Source organism: Sander vitreus, chromosome 23 (assembly GCF_031162955.1).
Source record: "Sander vitreus isolate 19-12246 chromosome 23, sanVit1, whole genome shotgun sequence".
NCBI classification, from domain to species: Eukaryota; Metazoa; Chordata; class Actinopteri; order Perciformes; family Percidae; genus Sander; species Sander vitreus.
In genome coordinates this window covers 267,959-287,159 of record NC_135877.1, presented here as the reverse complement: position 1 = coordinate 287,159, position 19,201 = coordinate 267,959, and the positions used below count along the sequence as shown (strand labels likewise).

The 19,201-nt window shown below is 39.1% G+C and overlaps 1 protein-coding gene across 1 annotated transcript in view; it reads right to left on the bottom strand.

Moving 5' to 3' along the window:
• large1 (LARGE xylosyl- and glucuronyltransferase 1) overlaps window positions 1–19,201 on the bottom strand; it is a 200,865-nt gene that overhangs the window by 3,680 nt on the left and 177,984 nt on the right. Inside the window, exons 11-14 of the mRNA XM_078242511.1 lie at window positions 17,456–17,619; window positions 11,148–11,426; window positions 10,807–10,953; window positions 2,086–2,281 (exon numbers count right to left, since the gene is read on the bottom strand). Of these exons, the coding sequence (XP_078098637.1) occupies window positions 2,086–2,281; window positions 10,807–10,953; window positions 11,148–11,426; window positions 17,456–17,619 (786 nt within the window). The remainder of the gene's footprint in view (window positions 1–2,085; window positions 2,282–10,806; window positions 10,954–11,147; window positions 11,427–17,455; window positions 17,620–19,201) is intronic.

Sequence of the window (19,201 nt, the reverse complement as noted above, 5' to 3'; positions counted from 1 at the left end):
ACACAAAGAACTTTCAGTCTGGACAGCTGAGTACTATAACCACCACATGTCTTTACTACAACACCTCATATGAAGTTGCATTAGTTGTTTTTGGCCACATCCAGCAGACACAGAGCAACATTATCATTCATTTGGAGTCATTTTTGTGTCCACCTGATGAATGTAAGTCCAATATTCCTTTCAGCTCTATCAACTCCTGTTAAGTTTGATTGGAATTTTAAGGATAAAGGTAACACTAACGGCTATATTGCAACTACTTCCTTTCACATTGAACTAACCACTTTGTATAGTCTGTAAATCTAGTCTGTTAAAGGTTCAGTGTGAAGGATTAATTAGCATCTAGCAGTGATGTTGCAGATTACAACTGAATCTTCTCCCGTGTGCGTGTAGGAGAGCTACAGTGGCCGATGCGAAAACACACACAAGTACACAAATGCAATGTTTGGCGGTGTGTCTGTGTTTAACATGGATGTGTTTACCACTGTTGCCAGGCAGCCTGCTTTCCTTTACTTCCACTCTCTAATTCTTCTTCGCTACTTCTTGTTTATTTGCAGATTATTTTGTTTGTACGCCCTCTGGAATTTTGGAGAATTCTGCAACGAACAATGCGTTGATATCAGTGTTGGGGGTAACGCGTTACTAAGTAACTTACTAAGTAACGTGTTACTGTAATCAGATTACATTTGTCTGTAATGCAGAAATGTAATGCATTACTGTTGATAACTCACATAATCACATTACAGTTACTTAACAAATAATTATTGCTGGTTCTTCAACTATCTGCCTAACGTGAGGAGAGAATAACAAATCAGATGTCCATTTTTGTGCGTGTTTGCGTAACACCATAACACTCGTCCGAGTGACGAAACTAAAATGTCAGAGCCACCGCTTAAGACGTCTTTTGAGGGGTGGAAGTATGCCCATTACTTCAAATTAGTTGCGCGAAAGGACAAAAATTTGATTGTAAAGTGTAAATTGTGCCCAGGCCACAAACACCTCTCCACCGCCACAAACACAACATCCAATCTAAGCCAAGCAGCCAAGACTTGATTTTCAACAGCAGGTAAACAAAGCAGAGATAAATAGGCTTGTTGCAGCATACATAGTGGAGGAAATGTTGCCTGTTTTGACAGTGGAATCGCTGTCTTTCCGAAACATACTGGGCAAAAAACAGATAATGAAGAGCGGACGACCACCAGTTCTTCTTGACAAATGTGCTGATGTTCACAACTTTGTTGTCAGCTTTGCGGTATTAAAGAGCATATAAGAGAGAGCTTGTGTATGTCCTCATTATAATAAGGGTTTGTGTTGATCTGGGCATACATGAGGTTTAACTTTATATTGTTATTTGGCAAGTAAGTTATGGTGCATCTCAGGTGATATTACGGAGTAATACAAAAGTAATGTAACTAGCAGTGTAACTAGTTACTTTCAGCAGTGAGTAATGTAGTAAAGTAAGGCATAACTTTTTTTTTAAAGTAACTAGTAATGTGTAATTTATTACTTTTTTGAGTAACTACCCCAACACTGGTTGATATACATTGCTGATAAACTAAACTAAGCTAAGCTACTGTTTGCTGCTGAGGAAACATGAAACATAAGAGCAGAGTTTGTGGATGGAAGAAAAAAAAAACAATGAGCTGAAAGCTGCTAAAAAGCTTTGTAGAGCTGAGGGGAACCTCGCCTCTTGCCCAATGTCAGCTGTGATCACGTCCAGACCTCCCCAACCCTCTAAGGATAAGCGGCCTGATGGATGCATGGACTTTACTTCATTAGGGTTCAAACCCCGATGTCTGGCCCAGGGGTTGGCATTTCATTGATTAGGACAGAGCAAGGACAGATATTGAGGTCTTCATCCAAACCTGACCTAAGGCAATATAATAAAGCCTAATCATAATTAGATGCATAGTGACTTTTCTACAGTGGCATGTCTACAAGGGCATTTGCTGTACAACTGTATAGTTTTTACAACAATTTAGTTGGTATTTCAAGATGCCTTATTTCATGAACTGCAGACACCCTAACATGAAGCATGGAGAAGAAGCATACTACAATCCACAGATTGGGTGGTGGAGAGTAAGTTACCTGTGCATCCAGCTCCATGATGTGAGCCACCTTGTTCCAGCCGAAGCCCACAAAGCGGCGGTCATACTCAGGACTGTCCCTCCTCACCATGACGTAGGGCTCGAAGTCGGCTTCCCACTGCACCTTGTAGGGCGTGGTGGCTGTCCGCCATTTGGCAAAGTTAGTTGGTGCGTGGCCTTTAGTCCACACATGGTACCTAGAAGGAGAGATTTTTATTTATTTATCAAAGTAAACTATCCTCCTATATCCAGACTTACTGAGGAAGTGTGATTTATAGTTTCTAAAATATTAGGTGGCATTTTGATTATAAACCTCTGTCTGTATCATAGAAGGTCTTAAAAGTCTAGACTTTATTTATAGTGTTTGTAGACCAAATCATTTTTGATGGGAAAAAGTTCTGTTGTCTCCTTTTCTGTCTGTGCCATCAACACTTCTTTTTTCACCAACCCCCAAGATAAAAGAGTTATTTACTAACTGCAAATTCTAGGCAGGCGAGGCAAAGTGAGTGTGACTACAGGAAGCGTGACCGCCTGTAAGGTCTGCACACAGGAGAAAAATGAACACCCCAAATGTTTTGAAAAATAAACCATTAAATGGCACTTTCTGGAGAGTTTTGTGCAAAGAAATGGAGAAATTGAGTCTTACATGATATGTACAAAACTGCAAGGTTAAGAGCCTATACTTTGCATTGTTGTAGTATCAACAGGTATTTACATTACTGTTAATCAGTCATCACTTGATTACACATTGCATTACCTTGTTATAATATAAATAATGTGCCACATGAAGAGACAGTGCAGCATATGACAGTAGCAACAGCTGAGAAGATTTGGGTCTGTGGTGACCAGGTCCACCTCACACAAACTTCCTTCTCCCATTCTCTCTCTTTACTACACACACACACACACACACACACACACACACACACATAAATTAGCAGCCCACATTACCACGCCCATGCAGCCCCACCCACAGACACGTGCATTCACTAATTACATTTATGTATAGATGGTGAAATAATATAAGCAGTACTTTATGTAACAGATTTTTAAACATTTAATGTAACTGGCAAACAATGCTTTCTGCTTTTTAAAGAGCACACGTTTATAACAAATTTTTATTTATGCCGTTTGTATGCTGTTACTGTCATTCTCTACAGTATGTATGTAGGCCTATGTAGTATGTATGTTGTCACTATCTGTCTGTTTGATTGTCGTGTTTCTCTCTGTTGACACTGTACATATTGTCTGTCTGGTTCTCCATCTTTTCATCCGTTTTAACTCTAACTCTGCAATTTAAATGTTTTTTATGTCTGTCTGTGATTATACTTCAGGGTTTTTCCTTGCTCAGAATTTGTCTTTGCGGGAACACACAAAGCAGGTGGGGGGGGGGGGGTGGTCTGGGGGAAATTTTGAGGGTAAAAGACTTCAATTCCTGCATTCTGATACATTTTTAGGCACCAATTTATGGTAATAATGTCAATATTTATTACAAGGAAATCACAAAATTCTGGTGGCAGGTAACAATTCAAAATACTAAATATAATGGAATATTATTATATTCAGTAGTCCAGTAAGGGGGCTTTCACATCCGTGACATGGGCAGGATACAACAACATTTGACCCTAAAAGTCCAGATGTTTAATTAGCATGAACAGGGCTTTATGGTAACTTTTTTTCCCTAAGGAGCACGTTTTGCTCCCAAGTTGAAAAATGTAGGATTGACTTAGGCTACTTAATCAGTGATGTTGAATATAGTCTACAGTGTAACGAACCACCACAGTTCATACATACATGTGAACCGCGGATTAATTGCAGAGTTTAACCTACATAGTGTAAAATTAATTGTCTGCAAATATAGAGATATCACACCTCTAGAAGCTGAAAGAAATGAGTTAGAAAACTGTTTCCTCTAGATATGGACTTGTTTTTGTCTTTTTGATATCAAACTAGCAGATACAAGCACTCGGCAGATCTCCCATAATATGATCATGACTTAAATTTAACAATAAAATCATATATCAATAAATTACTGAGTTTGTACCCTTTTAACAATTTTAAATATGGAATTAATGTTTACCAATACCCCCGACCTGTGCCTTGCGCCCCCCCACACACACAAACGGATTTGCATGATTTACGAGAGCTTCATTTTCAGGTCGGAAATGCCGGATTTCCGGATTGATCCGGAAGAATCACACCCCTGTTTTCACCCGCAATTTCCACCAGTATTTTCACTGACTGCGGAACAGCTGCGTTACGACTCCATCCCAGCTCGGGCGATCTGCGGAGCAGATACGCAGAGCTTCTATTTTTGCCGGATGCCGGAGAGCTCCGCAGCAATTCAGCACAGGGCAGATTGTGCGGGTCAGGAAGTCGAGCACAGAAACAAAATAAAACATCCGGCTAATTTTCAAAATAAAATACACCATGCTCACAGCGGATCATATTTCCCTGCAGGTCAGCAATGACTTGTTCCCCCTATACTCCTCTGGATGGAAACAAACTGTTGTTGGTTTCGAGATCATACATGAATTCGTGAGATCTCGTGGGTCCTCGTGATTTCAGCTGTCAGTCATGGCCGCAGCCGTTCCGCAACAAATCCGGACCTGGTGGGTATTGAAGGACGGCGGAGCACGGAGCCGACACGCAGCGGAGCCGATCTGCAGCCGTTCCGCAGTTGGTGGAAATTGCGGGTCAGTCCCACACAAGCCGGGAGAGCTTCTAGTGGCCAGCTTTTAGGAAACAAATGTTCCCTTGTCCCTATGGATGATATTTTTATTCATAATAAAGTCCAAAGAGAAAATGAAGAGATCAAATTAAAAAAAACATTATTATTTAACTATACTACTAGGAATAATCAGGCCATAATTAAATTTAAAAAAAATAAAAAGGAAATTGAAGAAGCAAAGTTAAAATGTAAAATGATAATTTGAAAATGTAAAGTGACAGTGAAAAAAGTAAAAATGTAAACATTGTACAATTGTACCTAAAAAGTAGCCAGGGAGTGTAGTTTTTGTTTTGTTTTACATATATTACAAAAAGAGGTGAAGTCGCAACCCCTACCCCTGTAAACCTCCCCTAGTACCCTTACCGCCCTCTCCCTCCCACCTTCACCCCCCAAATACAATTAGTGACTTACATATTCAGACAGACGGGAGTGTATGTCAAAGGAGTTGTTTTGAAGTAATAATAATAACTAGAAAATTCCAGAAGAAATTTTGACAGTGTGCCTACTACTTGGTGCACATCCAAATAACACTAGCTCTAGTATTAATAATTAATAATAATTAATAAGTATTAATAGCAGTAGCTGTATAGGTCACACTGTCACTGAGAGAGAGCGAGAGAATACAGTTGTTTAACAATAGCAATAGGGAATGGATGGATGGCCTTACAAGACACCACAAATGCATACAGGTCAAGACCAGAGTACAGCGTAGTACCACTTACAGAAAGGTTAAAGTACTGATTATTTACATGGAGTTTGGTGAATTTAGGGTGCTTAAAGTACAGATTATTTAGATGGAGTCTGGTGGGTTTAGGATGCTTAAAGTACTGATTATTTACATGGAGTCTGGTGGGTTTAGGATGCTTAAAGTACTGTTTATTTACATGGAGTCTGGTGGGTTTAGCGACGCGAGCCTTAGCAATACAATATATAAATATAAGTTTTGCTTAAATTTTAAATGCATACAATGTTGCTTTAATGGTGAAGTGATAAATGTCTTAACCCTTCAGAGATAGACCGTTTTAAAACCTATTTAAGACCTTTCTGTTTACCAGAAACAGCTATAAAGTAGCTTGCGCTAAACCCACCAGACCCACAGACAGTACTTTTAGCTTGTATAGAGCCAACATATGTTTTTACATGTAAATCGGTAAACGGTAAATGTGTTTATTTCAACCAACACTAGTTGTGATGGTTGGAAAAATGTAGAGAAAATGAAAAACGTCTTTTCATAGTTTTATTTGGTTTCTGTAGACTTTGAATGAAGTGGGTTTTACGATGCTTAAATGACTATTTATTTACGAGGGTTTAGCGAAGCAAGCCTGTTTTAACAGTGAAGTGTTAAGTGTTTTAACCCTTCAGATATAGACCTTTTTAAAACCTATTTAAGACCCGTTTACCAGAAACGGCTATGAAGTAGCTAGCACTAAACCCACCAGACTCCATTTAAAAAAACAGTAGTGTTAGCATGTATAGAGCCAACATATTTTTACACACGTAAATCGGTAAACCTGTGTTTATTTCAACCAACACTAGAGTTGTGATGGTTGGAAAAAGTGTAGAGAAGACCAAAAACGGCTTTTCATAGTTTTATTTGGTTTCTATCTACTTCGAATGAAGTGTGTTTTCCGATGATAAAATGACATGGAGTCTGGTGTTTTTAAAAAAAAAAAATTTAGAGACAATTTTTTTGGGGTTTTCCCTTTTATTATGAAGTGACAGTGGATAGACATGAAAAGGGGGAGAGATATGGGGAATGACACGCAGCACATGGTTACATGTCTGCGACTGGCACAAAATTTGCTTCATTTTGACCAACAATGATGTATGAAGAGTGAAAACTGTAGGGGAGAGAGCAATTTGTTTGGAGAAAATTCAGAGAATCGTACCACAGCTCCCCACTCTGTCCTCCACTCTAACTATGAAGATTCCGGCCCCATACACACACATTGGAAAATCTGAAACGGTCTGAAAACTGGATGATACATAAACTGTGGTTTGGTAGAAACCGTGCTTGATATCAAACCAGATATCAGCCCATTCAGCCAAATAAACGCAAAATTCTTGTCTTCGGTTTAAACTTTTAATTATGTTTCTACATAAATGGCGATACAGCGGGAGAATTGAGATGTTTAGCTAGATTCCACCATCGCGTCTGTTACAGAAGATATCGACAGCGCATTCATTTTAAAATCTTCAACCGGCCTGTCTCAAACTAGCTGATGGTGTGGCTGCGACTCAGCTGTTCAAGTGGCAGAGTCTGGTTTTAGAACGTAAGAGGCTTCACCTGTTTCTACGACCAATAGAGAAGTCAGCTGGTAAAGTCAGATATATAACTATATGAATAAAATGATCATTGATCCATTTTATTTCTGCATTACAAACGCAGAAATGACAGAGTTTTAGACGGAGCGGAGCCTCTCAACAACCGCCCGAAAGCACGTAGCGTTATATGGTGGAGAGAGATAGAGAGAGACTGAAGAGAGGGAGCGCTCAGCGGCGTTAGAACAAAGCCGTGAATCAGAGAAATAAAATGCAACTGTAGCAAGCATGTCACTATCACTAACGTTATCCACATTTATATTTACACATTTATATTTACACACAACAAATGATATATCCAGCTTCAAAAAAGTCTAAAAGTTGGAAGTTAGAACGAACGCATTGTGATATGATTAATAATAATGTATAACAATAACAATAACTTATTTCACTAGTAAATTGCTGTTGAACGACAAAAACAACCACCAGATAGGAAAAGGACATTTACAATAACTTCAAATGCACCACGAGGCTGTAGTTTACCAGTTTCATTGAACGCACCGTCTGTGTTGTTTCTCCGACGGCAGCTGCAGATTGTTACATACCGGTGTTGAATCCTCTGCAGTAAAACACAGTCAAATTTTACACCGTTTAGCGTTAGCTGTCAGCATTTTAACCATGTTTAATCCAGCTACTAGCTAGCGGTAGGCTAACGTTAGCTACTGTTGAGTATTGTGTTAACTAGCGTCACATGCAGCGGGGTTTGTGTTTCCTGTAACGTCGGTTTCAGAGCATCAGAGAGATGCGCAGACATATCAGTGGCACCAGATTTCGTCTGTATGCAAACGTCAATATGGAATGGATTAATCTGCGTTAATTTTTTTAACGCGTTATTTTTTCTCAGATTAATTAATCGAAAATAATGCGTTAAAAAAATGAACGCAGATTAATTAATTAATTAATCGAAATTAACGCGTTATTTTGACAGCCCTACTTTGTATTATTAGCAGACATATACACTGCATAGATCGAAAAAACAATCAATCTAGCTGAGATGAGAAGTGAAATATATTGCGTGAAAAGAAGGGGGCCGAACAAGAGGTAAGAGACTTCCAATTGCTACTTAGTGGTTAAGTGTTGTCCTCAGGGACACTTTGATTGATGTATGACAGCAGGATTTGAACCCAGGTCTCCCACACCAAAGGTATGTGTCATATCCACTGTGCTATCAACACCCAATAGAATATGGGAGGTATATCATTCACCTCTAAAAAAGCCTTTCTTTGATCTGTAATTACCACACCTGCTGATGCTAATGAGTGAGACTCAGTGTGTGTCTGTGTGTGTCTGTGTGTGCGTGTGTGTTTGCGTGTGTGTGTTTGAGTGTGTGTGTGTGTGTGCGAGCGTGTTTGTGTGCATGTGTGTCTGTGTGTGTGTATGTGTGTCTCTCTGTGTGTGCGCATGTGTGTCTGTGTGTGTGTGTCTGCATATATGTGTGTGTGTGCATGTGTTTGGGTGTGTGTATGTGTGTGTCTTTGTTTGTGTGTGTGTGTGTGTCTGTGTTTGTGTCGGTGTGTGTGTGTGAGATGTTCTGTTATGTTCTTATTAAACTGTCTGTAGTTCAGTCTGTCAAGGGTACTAATGCCATGGTTACCATGTTTTTAAACACAGTATGGAATGCTTTGATGTATGTATTGAGATTCCTTTGCTCTTTAATCAGTTAACGACCGTGTCACCTGTGCCACACTGGAGCTATTCAAAGACACTGAGAGCAAGCTCTCAAATAAAGGCTCAGACTGCTAAAACGATAAGGGGTATCAGTCAAATGATGTAATCGTGACCACCACAAGGCCTTTGTGAACGTATTCATGTAAAATTTATGTTGATAAACCTAAAAATGTGGGCATATCAGCGATTTAAAAAAGTGGTTCGCTCTGCATTTCGCCCTGAAATGTGGAAAATGTTAAACAGGGCAGTGAATGGAGGAAGATGTGGAACTCTTGTCATTTGGAAGCTCACTGAGCCAAAAGTATAAGTATCATATCACATATCTGAGCACATTGGATGAAACTAGACAAAAGTACCTACGTTTTGATTTTTTAAGGCTCTGCACTCTAGTTTATGACATCATCCACTCTAGCTTGCGCAATACACACCCATATTAAACGCAAACAAATCCTGAAATGATCACTAAACTTAAACAGCTTTTTCACACAAACTGCAAAAGATATCAAACTGAAAAAATATAGCCTAATACCTGAAGGTTTTGTGAACTGCCGTCTGTAGGTGAAAGTACGAAGGAGCTGAATGTTTTGTGAGCGGAAGAAGATTTTAAGGATTTGAAGCATGCTCTCATTGAGTTTAATGTTAAAATAAAATGTTTAAAATCTTAATATTTAAAAAAGTATAAATAGTAGAAAAAAAGTCCTATCATCTGCTGAAAGAGCTGAACATTTTAAAAGTTGAATGGTTTTAATAGCTGAACGTATGCAGAAGTTACAGAGAGCCAAAAAATGTACGGAATAAATAAGAAGACAGAATAATAAATAACAGAATAACAATAGTTGGAATGCTGTTGAACAGCATTGCCACTAATAATAAGTATGAGCAATAATAGTGATTGTGCCGATTGCTGCTATTGCAGCACATCGGCATACTCACGGAGCTCTGTAGCCAACATTTTCGTATGATATTGTATGAACCCATTCATGAGAATGCGTTGATCACAGAGACAGATATCTCAAAACTTAGACAAATAATATTAAAACTAACATGGCTACCACTAGAGGTAATTGAGGAAATGTGTGCATTATTTATTTTTACTACTGGAAAGTGACTAGTCAAAAGGGTTATTACACCAATAGTAGTAATACAGTCATATATTCATGATTTACGATTCATAAGGATTGACTGAAACAATATTTTCTTTGACATTTTGTGACCATTAATTCCATATTTAAAATTGTTACAAGGGTACAAACTCAGTGATTTATTGATATATGATTTTATTGTTAAATTTAAGTCATGATCATATTATGGGAGATCTGTCGAGTGCTTGTATCTGCTAGTTTGATATCAAAAAGACAAAAACAAGTCCATATCTAGAGGAAACAGTTTTCTAACTCATTTCTTTCAGCTTCTAGAGGTGTGATATCTCTATATTTGCAGACATTTTGTGTTTACTATGGATTTTCATATACATGTATTTGGATATATTTTTTAATGTTATTTGTTTACTGTATATTTAATTTACAGAGCTGTAGCTTCTTGGTGCTTGCTGGAACATGTTGAGACTTGTTGTGTTAGGGAAATACATGGCTCAATATCACTCAAGTCACTCACAAAAAAGCCATGTTTCATGTATATATGAAGTTGAAATTGTTCATGCATTTGCTTACTTTTATAATAAAGTTTCCAATAGCATTCCAACAATTACATTAAAATAAATCCTAATGTTACCGTCCATTGTTTTGATTGCTTATTATCTTTTCCTCAATTTTATTAAATTTTTGTGTTGCACAAGTGCAAGTGGGTGTCTCGCAGTGTGCTCCTGAGGATTAAGTAAAGATCTGAGTTAATGAATAAAAAAAAATATATGAAACAATATTGCTGATTTACATAACTTCTACCACAGAAAAGGAAATGAAAAGAGCTGCTGTAGTGTTTTGTTGAATGAAAACCTGAAGACTCTTGAACATTGTTGGCTTCAGAAACAAAGACACGGTTCACCTGAAGGTGAAGAGTGTGCCCATGTCCAGCTGAGAGAGCAGCTCAGCCTTGGACTTTGGGTACGAAAGACGATATCGCAGCGTCTCAAAGGCTGGAACCACCAAAGCTTTCTTGGCGTTGGCCATGTCCAGCTGCACCACTGACTTCCTACAAACAAACACAGATACGATTGGATTACATACAGGATATCACTACAGCGTGCATGTGCGATATCTCATAAAAAAGGAAATAAAAAAAAAACTCATGCCTTTCTAAAATCTAAAGATACGAAAAACCAAGTGTACAGGAGTCAGTGACTGCCAACTTAGCTGGTTTCCATCTGATTCTCTTTCTCCTCTTACCTGAGGTACTCATACAGGCCATACATGGGCAGGAAGTCGATGTCCGATAGGAACATGTAAGGTGTGTTGACCTGCCGCATGGCCACATTACGCAACAGGTTGACTGGGTAGAACTGTCCCTCTTTGTAGACGATGTGGTAACCAACGTTCCCGCGGCTCATCAGCACCTCAGAGCCCTGAGCATAGCGCAGAAACTGCTGGGCTTCAGCGTCGGACAGATACAGGGCCAGGCTGATTGGACCTTCCCAGTGTTTACATATAGCCTCCAACATCTGGAGCCTGCAGAGGGCAGGACACAGGGATGGGTGACATCACAAAAATGTATCACTTTACACACTATACATTTGAACAATTACCCCAAAGTTGTTTTTTTTTGTGTGAGATAATAAAAAGAGTTACTTCTTTCAAATAATAACTAACAGTGAAAACACACTGAGCGTGTAAGATATTTTTATTTCAGCGCGCATGTTGTCCAATCTGTCTGTTCAAAGCGGCCGCGTCGGCTCGTGCGCTGCAGTGATTGTTTCTGCATAACCTCTATTTCTTGCGCAAGGTGCGAGTGAATGTGTCAAGCCAGGCAGGTAATCACATACAGGAAGACCACAGTGCTGCTAGATGCTTTACAAAAATAAAACACATTTCAAAATAAAACACCTAGGTTCATGGTGATTTTGGCTTTCTTGACTTCTCACAGCGAGACACGCAATCAGGCACACGGAGAGAGAGACAGATGGACAGAGAGACACGCACGTGCACGCACACACACACACACACACACACCACACACACACACACACACACACAGCCACATATACCGTTGGCTACAATTACCACAGTTTTCCCAAGTTATCCTGTCTCTTTCTATCGGAGAGAGAGAGAGAGAGAGAGAAAGAGAGAGAGAGCCGAGAGGCGAAGGATGGCTTTGTAACCGGCGCGTAGAAATACGATTCCGGTATGAATGGCCAGGCGCGGGTTCAGGCACGTATCTAAGCTACGCGGGCTATACATGACACTTAAGCGCCCGGGGTGTTTTCGCTGTTACACTGTTATACTACCATTCCATTTTAGCTTTAGTTACTTGATAATTTTACATACTATAATACAAACACATTTTGGTTTCCGTTAAAAGGTACATACCATTATAATTATAAGTAAGCTTTCTGAATGCACATCCTCCCAACCTCACTACATGACACTTATAAAATGACTTATAAACTTATAAATGACAAATATGGCAAAAAAACTTAGAAAATATGCTAACTGTCTTCCGTTGGCTGCTATTAATTCATCTGGCAGAATCTGGAAGAAGTATTGAGCCCTGCAGCTGTTTCCAACGGTTTGTTTCTTTGTGACTTTAAAAAGTGAAACATGCAATACAACATAACCATTAGACTTAGCCATTCCTGTCCAGAGCTTTAATTGTTTTTTTTGTGTAAATATATGGAATGAGTTACTCAACCTTGGACTTGATATGAAAATAGGGTACTTATTTCATATTTGTTACATTAAGGAATGCTTGAGCCTGTCTGCCTTAGCATTAGATTGGGCTTTACTTTGAGGAGTCAAGCTTCAAAAACATTTTGTTCAGGCTAATTATACTGAGTTAGGCACATTTCAGTATTTTAAATTCTGAAGCCTCCATGCATTGATTTGTAAAACCATGGTTTGTCAATCTCCTTTCCCCCCCCTTCTAGTTCCTCTGCATGCTTATCACTGCAGTAACTCTATTCATTTAATATTCTATCTGAAGGTGAGTTTGTGTTATTTGCTGAGTGTCTGACGCTGTTTTGATCTGGAATGCCAATATTTCCCTCGACAGAGCCACCATGGGCCTTATTAAAACAAGACAGTCCAATGCAAGCAATGCTACTTACACATACTAAACAATAATATATAGCTGAGCAGAAGACAACATTCTGACTAAATATTAAAACGGGGCTAAACTTTTGTTATTCCTGAGGGTGACTTAACGCACCATGGGGTTATCCAAATCAAAAGGGTTATTCCCATGGCTGCATGAATGGCCTCCGCAAATTTCATGACAATGTATTAGATCATGTTACATAATCATCTTGTGTGGAAGGTTTATATTTTGTGGCACATTAGGATTGCCTGTCGGATGTCTATAATGGAAAGCGATCATCAATGTAATGTAAAATGTGCCTGTGGTTTATTTCGTGGATATTGAAGGTATTAGCACATTACCACAGGTATTAGCAACCTTTCTCTGCCATAAACATCCATGACAATCTGGCTGGTACTTGTAATGGTATCTTAGTTTAAACCATAGTGTGGGAACAGATGGAGGAACCAATGCCATTCTTGCATCACGCTATTAGCAGATAATTTCTCACTAACATACCCATCTCATTCCACCACGGTCTACTCCTTTTTTGTACATTAGCTTGAATAATGTGGGGGTTAAATTATGCCCAAGGGGGAAATTGGGTTGTGGCAACAACACAGAAAGAAACACTGGTAACATACCAGGAAAAGAAAACAAAGACAGTGAAGGCAAGATTTGTAAAATATCAGCTAAATTAATAATATCTAATATGAAAACATATTAGAAGGAACAATCAGTCTGTTTTCGGTGTCAGCAGGAATTTTGAAAAATGTTGATGGGTGTTTATCTCTCTATCCTTACTTCAATTGCTGCTGAGATCCCAAGCTTACTAAACAAGCAGCCTGGCTCCTAGTTCCCACACCTTGAGGCTTAATTCTGCCCTCTGGAGCCAGCAAGAATTTAAAGATAGCAAGTAGATGAGGACATTTTCAGACATGCAATCCCTGACTTCATTAATCAAAATTATAAGTTCAGGCAGAAGACAATTCTGTTGACTTTGCCAAATTAATCCTAATGAATTCTGCATTTTGCAGACAATCTTAAAATTCAGGCACTTTCTTTACTGGTGGAGAAAGCTGAAAAAAGTGAAACACTGTCACATCCTTATCATTTTACAACTGGTTCTTGAGGTGGAGATAATGGATGTGGAGTTTTGAAGACCTTAGAAGATGTTAGACCCAGCAGCAGTGGGTCAGCGGACCGCAAACGTTAGACCCAGCCCGCTGTTCAGCTAATTCTCTGTAAACGATGCAGCAAAAAAGCCCGGCGGAACCAGCAAGCCAGCCGATGTTAGTTGGCTAACGTTAGCTTGCTGACTCCGCCTTAACGTTACCCCCTCGCCACATCGTTAACAGAAAACGAGCTGAACAGGAAATAAAGCTGTCACTCGTGGCAATAGCAATGTGCTTTGTCTGGATGAAGCATGAAGTTCATTTGACTCATTTTAATGGCTGGCTCTCTGCCTCGTTACATTACTACTCCACTGCTCGTTACTGCAAAACCTCAGCTGCGCGACTTGCCTGAAGTCGGCTTATTATCGGAAGTTTATAAGTTACCATGGCAATGGTACACATAAAAATGGCTACTGCTCTGACCATTCCGCTACGTTGATTTGAATGGAAATGGCCTTTCTATCCATTTTATTTCTATGGGTGGAGACGTGTTAACATTCTGAGTTTTATTTTGAATTTTATTAATTTGTTTAAAATCTGCGTAAAGTTCTCTGGAAAGTTCTGCAGAATTCTGCGTCCTCAGACTCCGTGTCTGTGGCTGATAAATTTACACTAGCTGCTTTTATCCTGTAAATCCAGTGTTTTCTCATTGTGCTGTGTCCTATTGTGTACAGAGAGCAGCAACTCACTATCAACCTGTGGAGGCAATGCGACAAAAAACAAACATTCTGCTGATTCTGAGAACAGACAGGACGGACATCTGGACAGTATACAGTAAATCTCGAATATGACACATCATTTCAATGAAACGCCACAAAGAAGTAGTAATCAGCCTGTTAAGCCTGTATATTAATTCTTCTGTCAGCAGCTGGGCTTATTGCAGGTTTAACTATCCTCAATATGGATCATATTGTTTATCCTGTTGTAATATTATTTCAGATTTACTGTACCTTCAGAAAATGTACTACATCTGTTAGTTGTGATATGCGTGTGAGCTGTCGCAAGCATGCACGTATCCTGGCCAGAAACCCTTACGTTAAATGGGTTCCCACGCAGATGGGCATGCTTGTCAGATTATCAGGTTATGAAAAGTTACCAAAAATCATCGAAAACTGCCCCCCAATTTCATGTTGGAGAGGTGTGGGTAAGGTTTGATAAACTGACAATCTCATAAGCACTTCATTTTAACAGCTGGAACACACCGCACACGTAGTGTGCAAGTGTCGCGTAGCGTAGATACGTCCCTGATCATGAGCCTGGCCGTTCATACCGGACGCGTATTTCTACTTTAGTGTCTGGCAGTATCTAACAAACTAGACTGCAATTAGTCACGTTACAAAGCTTTTCGCTTCACGGATGTGCAAATTAAATTTTCTGTGCCACCTTCTGACGTGACAGCTCTAGAAATCTGATGGATCCAAAGTGTACTAATGAAAGCAATAAATAAATAAATAAAGTAAAGAAAACAATAAGCATCCTCAAAGATAAATGATATTCCAATGTCATCCCTGCTTGGGACTTGTCATAAGCAAAAGGACTTTAAAATTTAGAAGAAAATGGATGTTGATATGAACACAATGCTCATTGCAAAAATGTGCATATACTCCCCCTGCTCATTGTTAACGATGAAACAAACAGCAGATTTTTGGCAGATTAATCAATATGCCCCATTGTCTCTTAGCATGGTGTTAGTAGAACACTGACAACCATTCATGGCTTGTAAATGACCCCTGTCACATGAAATATGAATCTGATAGGTGACCATATCCAATCTAAGCCAGGATTCTCAGCTGTCGTGTGTGCATGTACATGGAAGAGACCCTGGATAGGAAAACTCTCAGTAGATGCAACATGTAACTGCAGCACCATGAAGAGCCCATTTGTTCCAATTCAACTGCACTTTCACAATTTCTCCTTGAACCTATTTATGGTGAGTGGTTGCGCAGTCACTTTCAAAGGTGGTGAAGTGTTTGTGTCACCAATGACAGAATTTATGCAAATTTAGAGAATTAAAAGTATCAGAAGTACTTTTCCCCCACTGTAAATTCCCAGTTTTCCTTCAATGATTTCCTCAGTGTTCCTCAACATAGAAACACAGGAGTCTTCTGGATAATTGAAGCGGTTTATGGTATGGACATCATCAGTTGTAAAAAAAAAAAAAAGTATTACTTAGATTTTAAAGTAAATTAAAGTATTTTTCTAAGTAATCATGTTTTTCTTTCTGTTTTGAGCTCTAAATATGACAAACAAATTTCGTAAACTACAGAATCCAAAAGTGACTTTGTTTCTGCCAAGTGTAATCTTTAGCTTCAGCCACTCTTAGCAGTGGAAACACATTTATTTAATTGTTGTGGTTTTTTACCAAAAGGCTCCTTGGGAGTCGTAGGTGCATTCTCTACTAGTTTAATCTACACATGCTTGTACCTTTGATGTTTTTTATCAAGAACCTGATATAACGCAAACAGTTTAGCAGATTTAACCAGGAGAGTTTCATGTTGATCTAGGCTGGAAGTGCTCTAATTTCCATTCACTTAACATTATCTATGTAGAAACTATATGGATCTTTTACTTCTGGAACCCTGCAGTGCCCTCTATCACATATACTATAAGCACCACTGTTGCAGAACAAGGGTGTAAGCCAAAGCTAACTAAAAGTCATTTAGAGTTTTTTGTATTTGCTAATGTTTAAGTTTCTATATTATTATAGTTATTTTATGTTGACGTACACTGTATTCAACTATGAGCGTAGATCTGATTTACTCTAGTTCTATGTTTGAGCTACTGCGCAGGTGCCTTTTGTTTGCTAGAGAAAAAGAGTTGTTGGGGATCAACAGGTAGCGGCGGGGCAAAATGTTTTTTTGACCGTAAAAGTAATGTAAAGTTTGTAACGAATAAGTAATGTAACAAAGGTCAGAAAGTTGGAACAGAAGGTTGTACGTTTTCAATGTGGATTTATGTCTGAGAGAAGCTCAGGGAAATGTTTGGATGAAAATAGAACACTTGCATGGTTGTACAGGAAAGTTTGCTAATAAATTCACAAAACGCAACGCGGTGATGTGTATTCTGTGGGTACGTGACTGCAAACTTAACTAAAGAATTGGAAATAAAGAACGAATCAAGGCTAACTGTGCCTACTGCTGACAGAAGGGGATTTAATACAATATTTGATTTTGCCACTACAAAGGGTCTCTCAGAAGTTCACTATTTACGTGCAGTGGAGTGTTAACACATTTTTAACAGACTACCTTTTAAGCAGACTGAGCTTTGTTACTGTGGGTGTAGAAGAGTACCTGTCCATAGAGAGCTGGGCAACTAGTGTGACATCAGTGTTGTCAGAGCTGGGCTCATACTCATAGTGGAGGAAGTAGAGGTGCGTTCGGTGGACGGTGAATCGTTCTCGACGGAACTCGTAGCAAGGATCATCTTCATCCAGCTCTGACAGAGTCTTCTGAAGCTGCAGGCAGAGAGGGAACAAATTAGTAGGAAACAACACAAACACCATTTGCTTTGTCTCCTTTGTGGTGCAGGAATTTAAATCCCCCCAAAATCCATTTAAAAAAAGAGAACATTTCCCACACATACTTGTTACCTCTGCATTGGTTTATTGTCTTTCAAACAACTACATGTAGTATTACTACTACATGTCTTGACGACGACCAGGTGACAAGTGTGTGCAGAAAATTTCTTTTTTTCTTAGGAGAGAAAGGGACACCAACAGTAAGACAAGAAGGTTAATCACTGAAGGTGATGGATCATAGTCTGTGGACTGCCCGTGAATTTCTGTCTGCATAGATATCTTCTCCGACATTACCAAAATAGGACAAAAACAGACAGAGTGAAAATCTTTTCACATATACCAAACTGTGCCAGAGTAAATGGACTGCATTTATAATGCTTTCATCCAAAGCACTTTACAATTTACCTCTCATTCATCCATTCACATACAGACACACAGATGGCACAGAGATGCTGTGCAAGGCCATCAGGAAGAATTTGGGGTTTTGCTAATGAACACTTTGACATGTAGTCAGGAGGGGCCAGTGATCGAACCACTGATCCTGCGATTAATGGACGACCTGCTCTACCGCTGAACCAAAGCCTACCCTGGTAGGGTAATTAAAATGCAGTGATGAGAAAGCATGCACATACAAGTCATTAAAGTGACTAATGTTTAACTTTTTCATCTGATAATCATAAATGACCTGTAACAGCAAACGAGACTTACAGTGAAAAGAACGCTATTTTTATATAGTTTTTATTAATGCCTCTGCCAGGGTCAGATTTTTCCCGCAGTCACAAAATGATTTTTTGGCAGGTAGGTCCGGCTTTCAGCAAATGGAGACAATTACTGGATTGTAAATGATTCAAAAACCTCCCAGAAATTGCCCTCAGGCATGTAATATGTCTATTTAATTCATAAATTAACTTTACAATGCGCAATGTGGTTGTACACCAGTAGCCTAGATAACATTTTGTCCCCCTTCCATTTAGCGTGGACGTTTTATTCCTTTTAGTCTGTGTTTGTGTTGGCCTACTTTTTTCTTTTCCCTTGTCCCCCTATATAAAGGGCCCACAAACTTCTCCCTATGAGGTTTTCAGGGTGTATAACAATGTCATACTACTTCAGCCTTAGCTCCTGATATTGCCACTAGAGGTCTTTGTCAGTTAAATACAAACCTGCATCTTACTTAGGCATTTAAATAAACGACTGATACTGTTGTTTTTCACTGGAAAACTTCAGTGTCCATGTCTACATGTGTACTGAATCTTTGGGGTGGTTATGCTAGAGCAGCGTGGATTAAGTTTTGTGGGCTTTTCTGTGTCCCAGTCTGCCTCTGCGTACCACAAATCCAGGCCTCTGATCCTATATAAGTCCATTTAGCACCAAGCGTTTTTAAATTTAATGTGAATAAAATGCAGTTTTCCAATTAATTCTCCATGATTACTTCTTGTCAATTTTCTTTTGCCACACACAAACAGGGATGCAAGATTTGCTGAACACAAAGCTAAAGCCTTTTGCACAGTGTGTTCATATA